This window comes from Balaenoptera musculus, chromosome 21 (genome assembly GCF_009873245.2).
Source record: "Balaenoptera musculus isolate JJ_BM4_2016_0621 chromosome 21, mBalMus1.pri.v3, whole genome shotgun sequence".
NCBI classification, from domain to species: domain Eukaryota; kingdom Metazoa; phylum Chordata; class Mammalia; order Artiodactyla; family Balaenopteridae; genus Balaenoptera; species Balaenoptera musculus.
The window spans coordinates 18,256,426-18,272,931 of NC_045805.1; the positions used below are offsets into that span (position 1 = coordinate 18,256,426).

Here is a 16,506-nt window from a genome sequence, read left to right on the forward strand (position 1 = left end):
GTAGGAGGGAGGAAAAAGAGGTAGGAAAAAAAGTAAGTAGAGAGAGGAAGAAGAAAGGCTATATCTAATGCATTCTAGGCCAAGCGTGCCATTAATACTGTGCAAATACCTGTGGTTTTGTTTTTAATATCCTTTCCCAGTTCATACAGCATATTTACTGGCCTTTTTGACCACAGCTGCATTTCAAACAGATTATTTCAGAAAACAATTCTAAGTGATGCCTAGACTTCTTTTTTTTAACGTTAGCCTACTAAAACTACATTATTATTACTGGAGCAGAGTATATTTCTATTCAACAACCATATACTAGACTAAGTGCCAAGGGTACAAAAATGAGTAAATCACAGTTTCTCTGCTTCAAGGACATTTAACCAGGATTAAACACCCAGAAACAAAAAGTTCGCCAGAATGATCTTTTCAAGATGCATATTTGAATATATAACTCTATTTAAAAAACCTTCTGTAGCTGAAACTGCTAGTTGTCCCCCAACATCTACTCCTTCTAACGTGGTTAACATGGCCATTGAGAATAAACACTAAATTTCCAGTCTTCTGTGCAATTAAATGTGGCCATAAAACTAAGTTCTAAATGTAAGTGGAAATGGCATCAGCAACTTCCAGAAAGTCCTTAAAGAGAAGGACATTTACTTCTACTCTTCTTTTCTACTTTCTCTGGCCTGCTGTCTGGAATGTAGACATGATGGCTGGAAATGAAGCAGCCATTTTAGGCCAAGAGGTAATGTTGGGAATGGAGGCTATACATGTCAGAGAGCAACAGGGTAGGAGCCTGGGTACCTGACAGCTGTAGACTAGCTATACTTTGAAAGTAGAGAACATTGGGCTTCCCTGGTGGCGCAGTGGTTAAGAATCCACCTGCCAATGCAGGGGACACGGGTTCGAGCCCTGGTCCAGGAAGATCCCACATGCCGCGGAGCAACTAAGCCCGTGTGCCACAACTACTGAACCCGTGTGCCACAACTACTGAAGCCCGCACGCCTAGAGCCTGTGCTCCACAACAAGAGAAGCCACCGCAGTGAGACGCCCATGCACGGCCCCCACTCGCCGCAACTAGAGAAAGCCCGCACGCAGCAATGAAGACCCAATGCAGCCAAAAATAAAGTAATTAATTAATTAAAAAAAAAAAAGAAAGAGAAGATTAGTTAAGTCGTTAATGTGCTGTTGTTGTTTCTGGTGGCTGACAGCCAACTAATGCTCCATTAGTATGACAATTATAATAGAAATGTGTCTACCTTCAGCTCTATCTTTTTATCTATCTATCCATCCATCCATCCTTGTGTCTGACTCTAAAGTAGAAATGGAACATATAACATATTTAATATTGTAAGTATAATACTCATCCAGTGCAAAAATAATATTTATCAAGTGAAAATTCAAGTATTTAATTAACACATTAATATAAAAAAATCACTAAGTTTGCAACATTAATAAAAAGACATAAAACTCATTCTTCAGACATCAGTATTACAGACTTCCATCTTTAGGACATAACTATACTAATATTTTAACTTACTTCTTTTGAAGGATTCATTGGTAATGTAAAGATAGTTTTCCAATACGACCAGACAAACATTGCAAAAAGTAGATGATAAGCAATCAGGCACACAACTAAAATGAGAGAAACAAAATTATCACTTTAATATGCAAATACATACTAAAATCATGGTATTCACAAAAGATGTGCTTGTTCTAAAATAACCGAATAATTTAATTATTTAATTACTTACTATCCCATGATTAGAACCCTCCCATCTGTAGACAAGCCCATCTATCGGCAAAATGGCTACGGGGACCTCTCCTAAGTTGTAAAAATAAGGCAGTTATGCCTGCAACTTTAAATCATAAACAAAGTGTTAAACGAATGTTAAAACATTCAGGCTGTAAGAACTTTTGCTTCACTAACGAAGAATAGCAAAAGCAGTTCCTGCTTGAGCTGTTTGCCTATTTTGCTCAGCTCGAGTCAAATCTGGTGGTCCTGTTTCAAGGACAGTAGTTTTAAACAGAGATCTTCTGAACAAAGAGAGATTTCCTCCAAGAAGAGTTCAAGTTTCTTACTGATCACATAGGACAACTGTTAACAAAAACATTCCGAATATTTTTTTAAGGTAGTGTACATAAACACACTTTGTATGGTATTTTAGTCTTGAAGTCCTATGCAAAGCTGAAATACTAATTTTGTATACAGTGATAATGATTAATTCTGGATAATACATTAATATATAACTTACTTGTGTAAGATACAGTTGAATAAAATATGCTAATTTAATTTAAAATATAGCATGTTTGGTATTTTTAAACCTTAACAGCCATTTTAGCTTTTTAAAAGAAGCTGATATTCCTATTATAGAACCATTAAAACATTCAGTTACCTCACAGGCACTTAAATCAGTGTGAGATGACTAGACCCAATGATATTTTTCATGAATTATATAGGTGACTCAGGCATGGGGTCAGACTCTGAGTAGAAACAGGAGATTGTTGACATTCCTGTATCTTGAAGCCATAAGAACCTTGGCATAGTGACTGCCACTTCAGGGTCAAGTTCTCTGCCAAGCGTCTGAGAGAATTCAGTCTGGGGACTGACAGAATGATACGCCTTTAACCCATCCTGACTCCAACATTCTCCAAGTATGACTTACTCCAACCAAATCTAAATGAATGCTATTCGTTTTTTCCAACTATTTTTAAAATTTTAGACTGAAGGCAGTGATATATCTTACCTTGTTCTCCAATATTTTCCATGGACACTATAGAAATAAATAGAGAAAAGAGACAGGCAATAGGTTACAAGAAGCTTATGGAAAACAGAGGGCCTGACAGAGAGAGAAGACGCTTGAGTAGGTTAATAATTTGGCTCCTTTTCAAACCAACATTCTTTAAATATTTGTTCAACGTTGTTTAGAGGAGGCACGAGCCCTGTGGCAGAGAGGTGGGGAGGGAAGGCGGGTGGCCGCCCTCAACCAGGCCCCCGCTGGCGTTCCAGCCCTGGCTCTCATGCAGAAAGCTAACCCCGCCAAGCATGGCCCTGGCGGGTCTTACTCCTATATCGATCTGTTTCTCAGGTTTCCTTCCAACTACAGAGTTCGGATAAAAGCTCTCCAGCTCCTCACATTGCCAGAGACACTGATTGCTCTTTATGAGTTGGCAACCACCGAGTTAGCTTTCCAGAAGGAAAAAAGTGTGTCCACGGCATACACTTCTCTTGCCATATTTCTGAAAGGATGAATTCTTATGCCCGATGGACTAACTGCTTCCTACTGTACAACAAGGGGCCCAGACCATGTGCCTGAGAAACTGCCATCCCTGAAGGGCTGCCGTAAATATCGCAAGGTGGCAGGTAGATTGAGGGCAGGGACCACAGAGCTCAAACAAGCTGGGACAAAAAGTCCCACTCGGGCAGTTTTCTTGCCTTCTGTATCGTCTCCTTGTTTTGCTTCCCATGTGGTCATCCTCCATTTGTACTAAAGTCTTTAGGAAGCTCTGGCCTATCTCAGTTGTAGCAAGGCAAGATTTGACTTTATTTATGTAGTTTTGTTCCTCCTTGGCTATTTAAAGGCGTACAGGATTCTGGCCCTTTGTCCTGGAGTATATTTTCATTGCCTTAAGAAGCACTGAAATCAGAGGGTAATGTTGTGAGAGATTTTTAAGATTACCTGATCCAACCAACCTCCTTCACAGGAGAGCTACCGTTTAGCCATTTCTAGAGTGAGCAGGAGACACAGTTTTGGAGAGCAGCCCACTCCCTCACTGGATTGCTCTTAAGAATGATTGTACGGGGGCTTCCCTGGTGGTGTAGTGGTTGAGAATCTGTCTGCCAATGCAGGGGACACGGGTTCGAGCCCTGGTCTGGGAAGATCCCACATGCCGCGGAGCAACTAAGCCCGTGAGCCACAACTACTGAGCCTGCGCGTCTGGAGCCTGTGCTCCGCAACAAGAGAGGCCACGATAGTGAGAGGCCCGCGCACCGCGATGAAGAGTGGCCCCCACTCGCCGCAACTAGAGAAAGCCCTCGCACAGAAACGAAGACCCAACACAGCCAAAAATAAATTAATTAATAAATAAATTAATTAAAAAAAAAAAAAGAATGATTGTACGATCAGAGGGTGCCGAAATGAGCCTCTTGTGGCTTCTACCTATGGAATCTAGGCTTCCAATCTGTAGCAATAAACAGAAAATCTAAATGGCAGACCTTCATATGTTCTCTCTTAACCCAAAAAATAGATGATTTCCAGATTTCTCACCAACCTTGATGTGGCTCCTTTAAATATTTCCTGGTCTCTCAATCTCCTTTTACGTTTCTGATCCCCAGGATGGGACAGGCAGACACAGATGATCTCTGACTTACAAACGGCCTGTTCCACAGGTGCGCTTGTCCACCAGCGGCGAGAGTCATATGCACTTTCTCACAGAATACGTGAAGAGGTTAATGTGAGGCCAGAGGAAGGACCAAGGACCAACCTGTCTTTTCTGTCTGACCTCCACCTCTCCCTTCAGGCATTTCTCTCCAGGCTCTGACTTCCCTGTCTTCAAAGTGCCCTAAAATTGACTACAGTTCTTCCTTGGATCAACATTTCTGCTCCTTCAGCTAATCTAATGAAATGCAAAAGCACTTTTAATTCATTCGTGCATTTATATAGGAATGACCCTTAATGACCATTTCAGAGGTGCTGGTGTTTTAAAGAAAATGTATTTGCTAACCCATGACTCTAGCTGTCAGAACTGAAACAGTAAAACAAAATGACATTAAAAAAAAGAAAAAGTACAGTTAGTATGAGGTGAGAAGTTTTTTGCCCTGGACCATTATTATATTGACTGGATATGCATTCAAAGACATCTTTTAAAAAGCTATTTCCGCCCTTCACAGTTTGTTTTTCTCTTAATGTACTCCAAAATTCACAGATCTTCTTCTTTTTTTTTTTTCATTTAAACAAGTTACTCATGGATGCATGCTTATGGTAAATAATTCTGATAACATTTATAGAGTTAAATGCGAAAGTCCAAAAAGGCTGTATCAATTACACTCCCCAAAATTGTGAGCCTATCCAATTTCCTATGAATGTAAAATGTCTTTAATTTTTGTCAACATTTTAGGCCAAAATAAAAAGTCATTGTTTTAGTATTCATTTCCCTGATTACTAGTGAACTTTAAAAAATTTTTATTAAAAAATAAAATGATTGGCTTTTCCTATCTCTTCTGATTAAATTACCACTTTCCCATTGGTCTACTTCTCTTTTACTTATTGAGAGCCTTTTATATTGTACTCTGGGAAGTAATCCCATATTTGTTACGTATGTTCCAAATAAAGTAGTGTATAACTACTTTCAAATGACTTAATAGGGGCTTCTTTGGCGGTCCAGTGGTTAAGACTCCGCACTTCCAACGCAGGGGGCGCAGGTTCGATCCCCGGTTGGGGAACTAAGATCTCACATGCCGCATGGCGCAGCAAAAAAAAGACAATAAATACTAGCAAAATCTTATGGTTTGTCCCTGATTAAACAGCAGTATCAAAACTTTCAAACTGACCTATTTCACTAACAGATATATGGACTATACTTGGTTTTGCTTTATGATCTTGAGGAAATTAATGTTCTTTCAACCATGTTTACCTGTTTAGTAGGTCAATGGTTCACCTTGTAATTTTCAATTTAGTGGAAGAGTTGCCAATTTCAACATTTCCTTTCTGGGACAAAACCACATAGAACAATGTTATTTTCTATTTTGTTCATAAATGACTGTTTAAGAAAAGGTTATAATTTAGCCACATATGTTTCCAATATATATGTATATAAAGATAATATATGGGAAATAGAGACTCATTTTTGGAAAAAATAGATGGTAAGTCAAATAGATGGTAAGTCAAATAGATGGTAAGTCAAATAGATGGTAAGTCAAATGTAATTTGACTATTTACATCAACATGAGAATTAAACAGCAATACTGATCATATTTATGACAGATCTTCCAAAAATCTACTGGGTTTTAATGTGAATTTTGAGTTTTATTCAGTATTATTTAATTTTATTATTTCACAGAATTTCAGTTTGGTCTATTTAAAAATTATGCTGATACTTATTCTCCAACTACACACAAAGAAATTTCAAATCTTTTATAACCATCTTTAACATATTTTCTAAAAACGACTTTTGAGGTAATTTAATATAGTTATTTCTATTTTTATTAAAAGAAAATGGAGGCAGACGAGCTTTACTCCAAGTCACAATGAGTAGCACATTAGTTAATTCTATCTGAGAAATTCTTTTATTTTCAATTTTAAAGTTTTACGCATGTGACAAAAATATTATGACTTGGGCTCTGCTGGATCTTATTAAACTTAGTTCCTTATTAAAGCATAATAACTGGCATAGAGCATATGCTCCCATAAATGTTTACTGAATAAAAAAGACAAAAAGGGTTTCCCTGGTGGCGCAGTGGTTAAGAATCCGCCTGCCAGTGCAGGGGACGCGGGTTCGAGCCCTGGTCCAGGAAGATCCCACATGCTGCAGAGCAACTAAGCCTGTGCGCCACAACTACTGAGCCTGCGCTCCAGAGCCCACGAGCCACAACTACTGAAGCCCGCGCGCCTAGAGCCCATGCCACCACAATGAGAAGCCTGTGCACCGCAACGAAGAGTAGCCCCTGCTCTCTGCAACTAGAGAAAAGTCCACACGTAGCAAAGAAGACCCAGTGCAGCCAAAAATAAATAAAACAAATAAATTTATTTTAAAAAAAAAGACAAACAGAAGAAAACACCATTAATTTGAATCATAAAAGTGGAATCCCAAAGCACACCTATGTTAATTCTTTCTTCTGTTGACTTGAAAATTTCAAGAACAAAGTTATTTCTTCTACCTGTCATCTTAGCACACTGTAGAAACTCAACTAGTAATTTGCAAAACCAAGAGTAATCTTATCTGTACTGCCTGCTAGCATACATCCCCAGAAGTGAAGACAATACCTCATTACACAAAGGAGACAGAGACGACCAAGTGGTTCATGATCCTCTAAAAATTAAAAGCTTGAAGAAGACACTGGCTTCAACTTGGCTTCAAGCAACTTTGAAAGAAGATAGAAAGGTTTTATACGTTTATAGGGTTTTTCCCTCCTAATTTTGGCTCTTCCTTAGTATTTTACTTTTTAATAGTTCAGTTTGTCAAAGTGAAGAAGAATCTTACTAAGCACAACCACCAAACTAAAGAGCAAAGGCTCTGGATAAATCTCTGCCACTTGCTGGTTTACACAGTGATTCTACATATTCCATCACGAAGTGAGGGTAGTAATAGCAACAGCAATATCATTAGAGCTGTTGTGGAATTAAAAGAGGTAATACATGTAATGTACCTAACATAGTACCTGGCACACAGTAAGCCCCCAAATATACAAACAATTATAATACATGATATTTAATTTTGCGAACACTAGCTGTAATAGATAACGTATAGGAAAGGGGACTACAAATGAAGAAAAATTACAAAGAGACAAGTAGTATTTGTACAGACCTTTAAAAGACATAAATGCAAAATTCTGACTAAAAATAGACTTTACAAAGTGAAAAATAAAAGGTGAAAAATAACTTAGATCTCCATATCTTGCCTTTGTATATAGATGTGTCATTCCAGAAACATGATAAATAAAAATGGTGGTACTGATCCTTACACAGGGTAACGAGGAGACATAAAAACTTCATTCCTGATGCGGCAGTCAGCCCATGTGAGAACTTCACTTAAAAGTGAGAAGATCTATTTTGGATGGGACACAATCTGTCCAACTTAATGAATAAGAACAATGACTTTTTTTTTTAAAGGCCTAAATCTTATATTCATTCCAAAAAAGTTAGATGCAATTTACTCTTGGGAATAAGAGCACTGCTGTTATTACACTAAAATATTTACCCTTCATACATCTGGTGACTATCTAAATACATACAATAGTAACATCAGGGGTCACGATTTTAATTTTCATTTTAAAAACTTAACTGCCTAATTTTATCTTGGATTAGCCTAATTTCTTTCCAGTTCCATAGCCTACAATGATAATATGCTGCTTTAGAGATCTCTAACTTTCAATCTACCTGCAGGACTTAAAACTCCTCCCAGATTAAGTGCAGTACAACTAGGCAACAAGAACTCTGCCTTGTTGAAAGATCCTAAAGAATGGAAGTACTTTATTGGCACTGGTGGTCTATTGGAAGAGAGAAAGTGGGAATGATAAATTATTACCAGTGTTTGCAAGAATGTTCCTTTTGCCAAGAGCAAAATGAAGGCCTTTAAGAATTACATCTTGGGGCTTCCCTGGTGGCACAGTGGTTGAGAGTCTGCCTGCCAATGCAGGGGACACGGGTTCGATCCCTGGTCTGGGAAGATCCCACATGCCACGGAGCAACTAGGCCCGTGAGCCACAACTACTGAGCCTGCGCGTCTGGAGCCTGTGCTCCGCAACAAGAGAGGCCGCGATAGTGAGAGGCCTGCGCACCGCGATGAAGAGTGGCCCCCGCTTGCCGCAACTAGAGAAAGCCCTCGCACAGAAACGAAGACCCAACACAGCCAAAACTAACTAACTAACTAACTAAAAAAAAAAAAAAAAAAAAAAAAAAAAAGAATTACATCTTGGAATCTGGAAGTGTCAATATAACTGCAAGGCTGGTAGGTCGGGTGGCCAGTTGTGTTTTCCGGCCACCCTTTCTGCTAACCCTCCTCCTCCTTCATTAATCATTCCTCTAAGAAACAGAGTGGGGCATTAGAGAAAAGGCTGATTGGTCAGCCATCAGTTTAGCGTTGATGCATGATACTTTTGTTGTAGTACTGATCTTTAAGGAACTCTTGTGTAAAAATAAAACAGGTAAAACCAAAGTTGAAGAGTCAGACTGTCAGCCAAAGTAGTAACCCCTAATATACAAAAGGATGAAAAACTGCTTCTTATTCCAAACCTGACTTGAGTAAACATCCTTAAAAATGCATACAAAAAAAATTAAAGGCATACCTCACTTATCTCTTCCGCATGAATTATCAAGCAGTCATTTAATCCAGGGGTCAGTAAACTACAGTCCTCAATCCAAATATAGCCAGCCATCTGCTTCTGTAAATAAAGTTTTTCGGAACAGAGACACGCATTCATTTACATGGTTATTTCTGTGCTACAATGGAGAGTTGGGTAGTTGTGACAGGAAGAGTATGGCCTGCAGAGCCTAGAATATTTACTATCTGGCCTTCTATAGAGAATGCTTTTCAACCCCTGTATAAATATAGTTCTCCAGAGAAACAGAACCAATAGGGTGTGTGTGTGTGTGTGGGTGTGTGGGTGTGTGGGTGTGGGTGTGTGTGTGTAGAGAGAGAGAGGGAGGCCGGAGGAGGCAGGAGGGAGGAGGGAAGGAGAGAGAGAGAGAAGAGAGTAGAGAATGAATGAATATGAATTTTAAGGGTTGGCTCACAGGGTTATGGGAGCTGGCAAGTCCAAAATCTACAGAGCAGGCTGGCAAGCTGGAGAGCCAGGGAAGGGTTAATGTTGCAGTCTTGGGTCTGAAGGCAGACTAGAGGCAGAGATGCTTCCTCTTCAGGAGACCTCAGTCTTTGCTCTTAAGGCCTTCAACTGATTGGGTGAGGCCCACCTACATTATGAAAGGTAACCTGCTTTACTCACAGTCTACTGATTTAAATGTTAACCACATCTAAAAAATGCCTTCACAGCAACAGCTAGACTGGTGTTTAACCAGACAACTGGCCACCACAGCCTAGCCTAGTTGACACATAAAATTAATCATCACACCCTGCATCTAGAATCTAATTTTATTCTAAACATAGTTTACTAAGAAGACATGTGTTGATCTTCTGTGTAAGTTCTGAAGCCAAGTGTATTATTTACTGTAAATTAATAAATTGGAATTATAGCTAGCAAAGTAACTACATAAACTAACTTTATGTATCTGCTAGAGGGAAAACAATAATAAAATCCTTTGTCATACTCTAAAAACTTGACTGCAAATAATCCTATTCAAAGTAACTTTATATATACACCCATATGATTCCCTAAGGATGCTATCCAACCCTATTTTCTAAAGAGCTCTAAAAATATTAGAGCCGATTTAGTCTAGATTGATTTAAATTCAATCTTGATTAAAAGCAAAGGTTCGTCTCAAAGATCTTTCCAGTCCTATATTTTACCAACTGATTTTTTAAAATTTTGCTTTGGTGATTATACAATTGAGAGTTTGCTGTCAAAAATGTTATCTATTGATAAGTAGCAGCCTACCTCTGTTAGTCAGTAGCTTGAATCTAGTTCAACGTTCAGTCCTAAGTACATCCAAAATCCAAAAAACTTCAGATACTAAAACAAGCCTTCATAGTAGGTAAAAAAAAAAAAAAAAGTACTTTCCCCCTTAAATTAGCAAAGAACAGTTACATAATTTTTTCCAGAACAATCTGTTTTTGGGGTATTTTCATCACAAATGTATACGGCTGTGATTTTTTTATTTCTTTTCTTAATCTGAATTTTCTTTTTCTTGCCTTCAAATTCAAACTCTGTTTTGGAAGAATAATTTACTTTTATTGCATAAACACAGTACCTTCTCTGTATAAATCCACTAGGGCAGTCTGACACAGATATATCTTAGCCCCATATATTCAGTCTGATAATGAAGAACACCAAAAGTAAAGAATTGGTTCTAATGAGTGAATCTGAAGGATAACTTTATAGCCAAGCTCTATTTTTTTCTGCTTATCTTTAACTCATCTATTGAAAAACAGTCACTGAGTCTACCATAGTTACACCACTGAGGATAAAATGGTAAATGAGACTCCATCCCCCTGCTCAAAAAGCCTAGAGTTCATGGGGCCATTTTACTTAGAAGTTGAAACTAACGGAAAAAACAAGGACATTAAATCAGTAAAACATTTTCAATTAAGAAACAGAAGCCCCTCAGATTCAGAAAATTAAGATGAAAATAGGAAGAGTGCTACAAATATACTTTAATATCTCCTGTCCTTACATCTCTCCTTTGACCTCAAGTCTCTAGCTGCCACCCCATTTTTCTGGCCTTTCACAGGAAAACTTATTTTAACAATCATCCAAACGCACTGCCTCTACCCCCTAATTTCTTTTTTTTTTAATTAATTAATTTATTTGTTTATTTATTTATTTATTTTTGGCTGCGTTGGGTCTTCGTTGCTGGGCGCGGGCTTTCTCTAGTTGCGGCGAGCGGGGGCTACTCTTCGTTGTGGTGCGCGGGCTTCTCATGGAGGTGGCTTCTCTTGTTGTGGAGCGCGGGCTCAGTAGTTGTGGCACGTGGGCTTCAGTAGTTGTGGCTCGCGGGCTCTAGAGCAGGCTCAGTAGTTGTGGCGCACTGGCTTAGTTGCTCCGCGGCATGTGCGATCTTCCCAGACCAGGGCTTGAACCTGTGTCCCCTGCATTGGCAGGCGGATTCTTAACCACTGCACCACCAGGGAAGCCCGTACCCCCAAATTTCTTGTTACTTCCTCGACCACCACCAAGTGGTTCTGCACCCCCAACATTCCACTGCTATCAGTCCTGTCAAGGTCACCAATACCCTCCCTAATTCTTGGTACTCAAGTTACTCTAACAGAATTAATTACTCTCTTTTTGAAATGCTTTGTTGAACTGACAGTGAATTCTTTGGTGAAACTGGCCAGTGAAAACCCTTTGAAGCAGAATCCTTTGTCCTTTCAGCTACCTTCCAAGAAGCACTAGTTCACTTTTAATGTTTTAGAGATCAAATTGGGTCAGTAGGAGAAATACATCAAATCATTCCCATGAATACTGGTGACACTGCTGCTAGACCATTTTAATAAGAGAAGCCACCTCAGTGAGAAGCCCGCGCACCGCAACGAAGAGTAGCCCCACGCTTGCTGCAACTAGAGAAAGCCCGCGTGCAGCAACAAAGACCCAACGCAGCCAAGAATAAATAAATAAATTTTTAAAATAAATAAATAAATAAAAACAAAAACTTGGGGCAAAAGTCATTCTACAAATAGAATCGGTGGGTTTGTAGGAACTGTTTTGTCAAGGACAGCAAAGCAGTTCCAGAATAGAAACAAAGAATAAGGGTAAGGCTTCACATCACCTGGACCCAAAAACCCATGGTTTCCCATGTGGGTTCTCACGGTTACATAAAAGCCAGACCTCACAGTGCCAACCACAAACACGGGGCAGGCAGTCTACATTCCTTGCCAGATCCCCATACGGTTCCTTAAACACTCATTCTGCAATAAGAAAACCATGGTTTCTTTTAAAATGTCAATTGATGTCATCTCACTAAAAACCCTTCCGTGGCTTTGCACTGAATTTACACTGAAGTCCAATCTCCTTACTCAGGCCTCAGTGCGCCAACATGCTCTGGCTCCTACCCACCTCTCCAAGATCACTTCTCATCGCTCATCCTCTTGCCCACTAAGCTGCAAACGGGCTGACCTTCCAGAACACACTAAACTTTAGTGTTGTTACCTCTTCACCTGCTGCCTCTCCTGGCTCACTCCTGATCATCCTTCAGCTTGCAAGTTGCAGGTCAGTTTCTCATAGAGGTCCTCCTGTCCAGTACCCAGCTACAATCCTTACCACCACACACTGTTTCTTTCTTAGAACTTAGCACAGCCTGTAATTGTTTTTATTTGTTTCTTTTCCATGTCCTTCACTGAGGTTTGCATCCTGGCTCTGTCCAGTTTGATGTTTTATCTCCGCCTAATTACTTATTCTCTCCTCAGTCTTATCTCAATATTTATCTCATTGAGTTGTTTTGAGAATAAACTAGGTAATGTAAGTAAAAACACCTCGAATAGAAGCTGGCATATATGAGGAGCTCAATAAATGTTAGATGAATATGGAGCATAAATAAATCACGAAACAGTGAAACCTTAAGAGTAGGAGTTCCCCAAGGTTTAGTGTCAACAGTTTTATAAACAACCTGGAGAAAGAAGCACACCATGCATTTTTAGCTTGCTGGAGTGCTACAATTTTCTGGACAGTGAAATGCCAAGTTGATGGAAATAAATTGCTGGAAGAACTTTTGAGTGTGAATAAGCAGAAAAATGCAGGTGAATTACCATGTGGGCAAATTAACATAATGAGAAAACACTAAACCAGTGAATTTTAAAACTACATTTTCTTTCCCTACTCCTTGAAGAACTTTTCCTCTCAACTCCACCCCCATCCCCACCCGACCAAGGCCTGTCCAGGTTCTCATAGGGTCTGGCAGGCATCAGCATCTCAATGTGAGGAGTGGAGGAAATTGTGTAATTTGGCGAGAAGTAGGATTTCCCAGGTGGTCTGATGCATCCCCCCTGCCTCTACCCCAGGATTTATGTCTAACAAACTATACTGATCTAAACTAGATGTTTTGTGTGCTAGAAATTATCAAACAACCATGGAAAAATGGTCAAGGAGAACTTCTCCTGAAGAATGGCACAATGCAACAACAAAGAAAAAAAAAATGAACAGCAGTAAACCAGTCAATATAAACCAAGACACAGGAAGAACGGGAACCTTAAGAACAGGTTATGATGTCCATTGACAGAGGAATGGATAACGAAGATGTGGTACATATATACAATGGAATATTATGCAGCCATAAAAAAGAATGAAATAATGCCATTTGCAGCAGTATGGATGGACCTAGAGATTATCACACTAAGTGAAGTCAGACAGAGAAAGACAAGTATCATATGATATTGCTCATGTGTGGAATCTAAAAAAATGATACAAATGAACTTATTTACAAAACAGAGTCACAGATGTAGAAAACAAATTTATGGTTACCAGGGGGGAAAGTGGGGGGAGGGATAAATTGGGAGATTGGGATTGACATATACACACTATTATATATAAAATAGATAACTGATAAGGACCTACTGTATAGCACAGGGAAATCTAGTCAATATTCTATAATGGCCTATATGGGAGAAGAATCTAAAAAAAGAATGGATATATGTATATGTATAACTGATTCACTTTGCTGTACACCTGAAACTAACACAACACTGTAAATCAACTATACTTTAATAAAAATTAAAAGAAGGGCTTCCCTGGTGGCGCAGTGGTTGAGAATCTGCCTGCCAATGCAGGGGACACGGGTTCGAGCCCTGGTCTGGGAAGATCCCACATGCCACGGAGCAACTGGGCCCGTGAGCCACAGCTACTGAGCCTGCGCGTCTGGAGCCTATGCTCCGCAACAAGAGAGGCCGCGATGGTGCGAGGCCCGCGCACCGCGATGAAGAGTGGCCCCCACTTGCCGCAGCTAGAGAAAGCCCTCGCACAGAAACGAAGACCCAACACAGCCATAAATAAATAAATAAATAAATAAAAGAACGTGAATTTCTTTAAAAAAAAAAAAAGGTATCTATCAGATTCTCTGTCCATTAAAAAAAAAAAAATTAAAAGAAAAAAAAGAACAGGTTATGATCCAAAAGGTTATGCAAGTCATATGTTATCTGGGTGGTCAGGCCTCCATATTAGCCATCAAAAGCCTTTCTAATGCTTAATGTACCTGAAACAACATTACAAAATTGTGAATTAACAATATTACAAAAATTAGCTACTCTGTGTCAGGGGAGCCTTTTTGAGTTTGGAACATCCAAACTCACCTCCCTTCCACCAGGGTAAACAAGAGGCTGCCCTCATTCTCTTCCCCTACCTGCTGGGCTATGAGAGCAGACGTTCCTCCCACCCCAAGTCTTCAGTGATGACTCCTGTATTAGTCGGTCTGGGAAAGTACCACAGACTTCGCGGCTTCTTTATCAGACAGCTATTTCCTCACAGTTCTGGAGGATACAAGTCTGAGATCAAGGTGTCGGCAGGACTGGTTTCTTCTGAGGCCTCTCTCTTTGGCTTGTGGATGACCATCTTCTCCCTGTATCTTCACATAGTTTTCTCTCTGTGTATCTTTAGAACCAAATTTCCTCTTCTTACAAGCACATCAGTCATACTGGATTAGGGTCCACCCTAATGACCTCATTTTAACTTAATTACCTCTTCAAAGACCTTATCTCCAAATTCGGAAGTCCTGCAGGTTAAGACTTCAACCTATGAACTTGGGGGAAGACACAATTCAGCCAGAAACACTCTCTGAAATAAGCCTGCAGCTCGAGCAGGGTGAAGGCTGGGTTGGGGTGACAGGGCATCACTGGGCTGGTGGTGGGGGGAGGTCAGATGATGGGGGGCAAGAATAAACTAAAGGAAGGGAGCGCTTTGTTAAATGTTTACTCTATGCCAGGAACTGTGCTAATTCTTTTCAAATGTTTATCTCATTTAAACCTTACAACAATCTGTAAGGAAGGTATTATCATAATTTTAAAAGTTGGGAAAACAGTCTCCCAAAAGTAAAATAACTTTCCTAATGTCATTCAGTCATAACCTGTGGTGCTAGGATCTACATATTAGGTCTGTCTGACTCCAAAACTCTTTCAAGGACTCCACCTGCCCTCCCAGGATGTGTGACATCTGGCGCCCCCGAATGCATATCCCTTCCAGGCTTCTTTGTCCTGGGCAGCTGTTCCTTGCCTGGTTGCCCCCACACAGTGGCCCCTCTGTGTTTAACACCTGGGCCGCTACCTGCTACTTGTGATGAGGAATGCTCTGGAGATCAAGGTTTAAGACGTCCTCTTTTTGTCACCCTTCCTCCACCAACCAACTTAAACATAACCTGGAAGCAGGTCATTTTACAAACTTTGGGCACAAAAAAAATTCAAATATTTGGTTATATTTCAGTGCTGAGAGCTTGGCTTTCCTGAGTTCTCAATTCAAGAGTTGGGGAAGGAAGAGAGCTCCGGGTTCCGAGGATAAGAGTGAGATGGTGATGCAGGGAAGAGGATTAGGAGAGGACACTGGGACTTCCTGACCCGCCTTCTCAGGAGCAGAGGGAAAGATCATTCTTGAGGTCAGTACGGCCCAGGTACACTCCCTTACGGGAAGATCCCTCACTTGTAGAAACTGGCAATGAAGAGTGACAGAACATACATCTGTCCCGGAAAGGGAATTTGTAATCCCTACCGTTATCAAAATTTTCCAAGTTAGAAGTTCTCTCTCTCTCTCTCCCCATTTCTTTAGCAATTTGACCAAATCATTGTTCTCAATACCTAAGAAGCTCTACTCTGCAGAAACATTTGGTGTAAACTCTGACTTTCCCAACTGAAGGCTGGGAACACACCGAATGTTTGTACTTAATCATTAGGGATGTGTGGGTCTTCTGATTTATCAGTTTTGAAAGGGGAATGAAGATTTTGTCTCACGATTATGGCCCTGAAAAAACTCACTGCCACTTTCGTCTCGGCAAAGAGAAAGACAATTCCTGACTCACCGAGTGTACTAAGCAGTACTGTTAAACAAGGGAATCTGATCTCAGGGCTGGTCCCTGGCTTAGTGTCCTCACTTCAAAGCTTACTCAATGGAATCCTATGATCCCTCTGTCTCAGTTAAAACAGAGGAGAGGGCTTCCCTGGTGGCGCAGTGGTTGAGAATCTGCCTGCCAATGCAGGGGACATGGGTTCGAG

At 40.1% G+C, this 16,506-nt stretch overlaps 1 protein-coding gene across 4 annotated transcripts in view; it reads right to left on the bottom strand.

Annotated features, from left to right (window-relative positions):
• Positions 1-16,506, bottom strand: part of ZDHHC2 (zinc finger DHHC-type palmitoyltransferase 2) — a 76,458-nt gene that overhangs the window by 44,665 nt on the left and 15,287 nt on the right. For all 4 annotated transcript variants that reach the window (XM_036838555.1, XM_036838554.1, XM_036838552.1 and 1 more), the window contains exons 2-3: positions 2,739-2,765; positions 1,532-1,626 (exon numbers count right to left, since the gene is read on the bottom strand). In XM_036838555.1, coding sequence (XP_036694450.1) covers positions 1,532-1,626; positions 2,739-2,765 — 122 coding nt within the window. The remainder of the gene's footprint in view (positions 1-1,531; positions 1,627-2,738; positions 2,766-16,506) is intronic.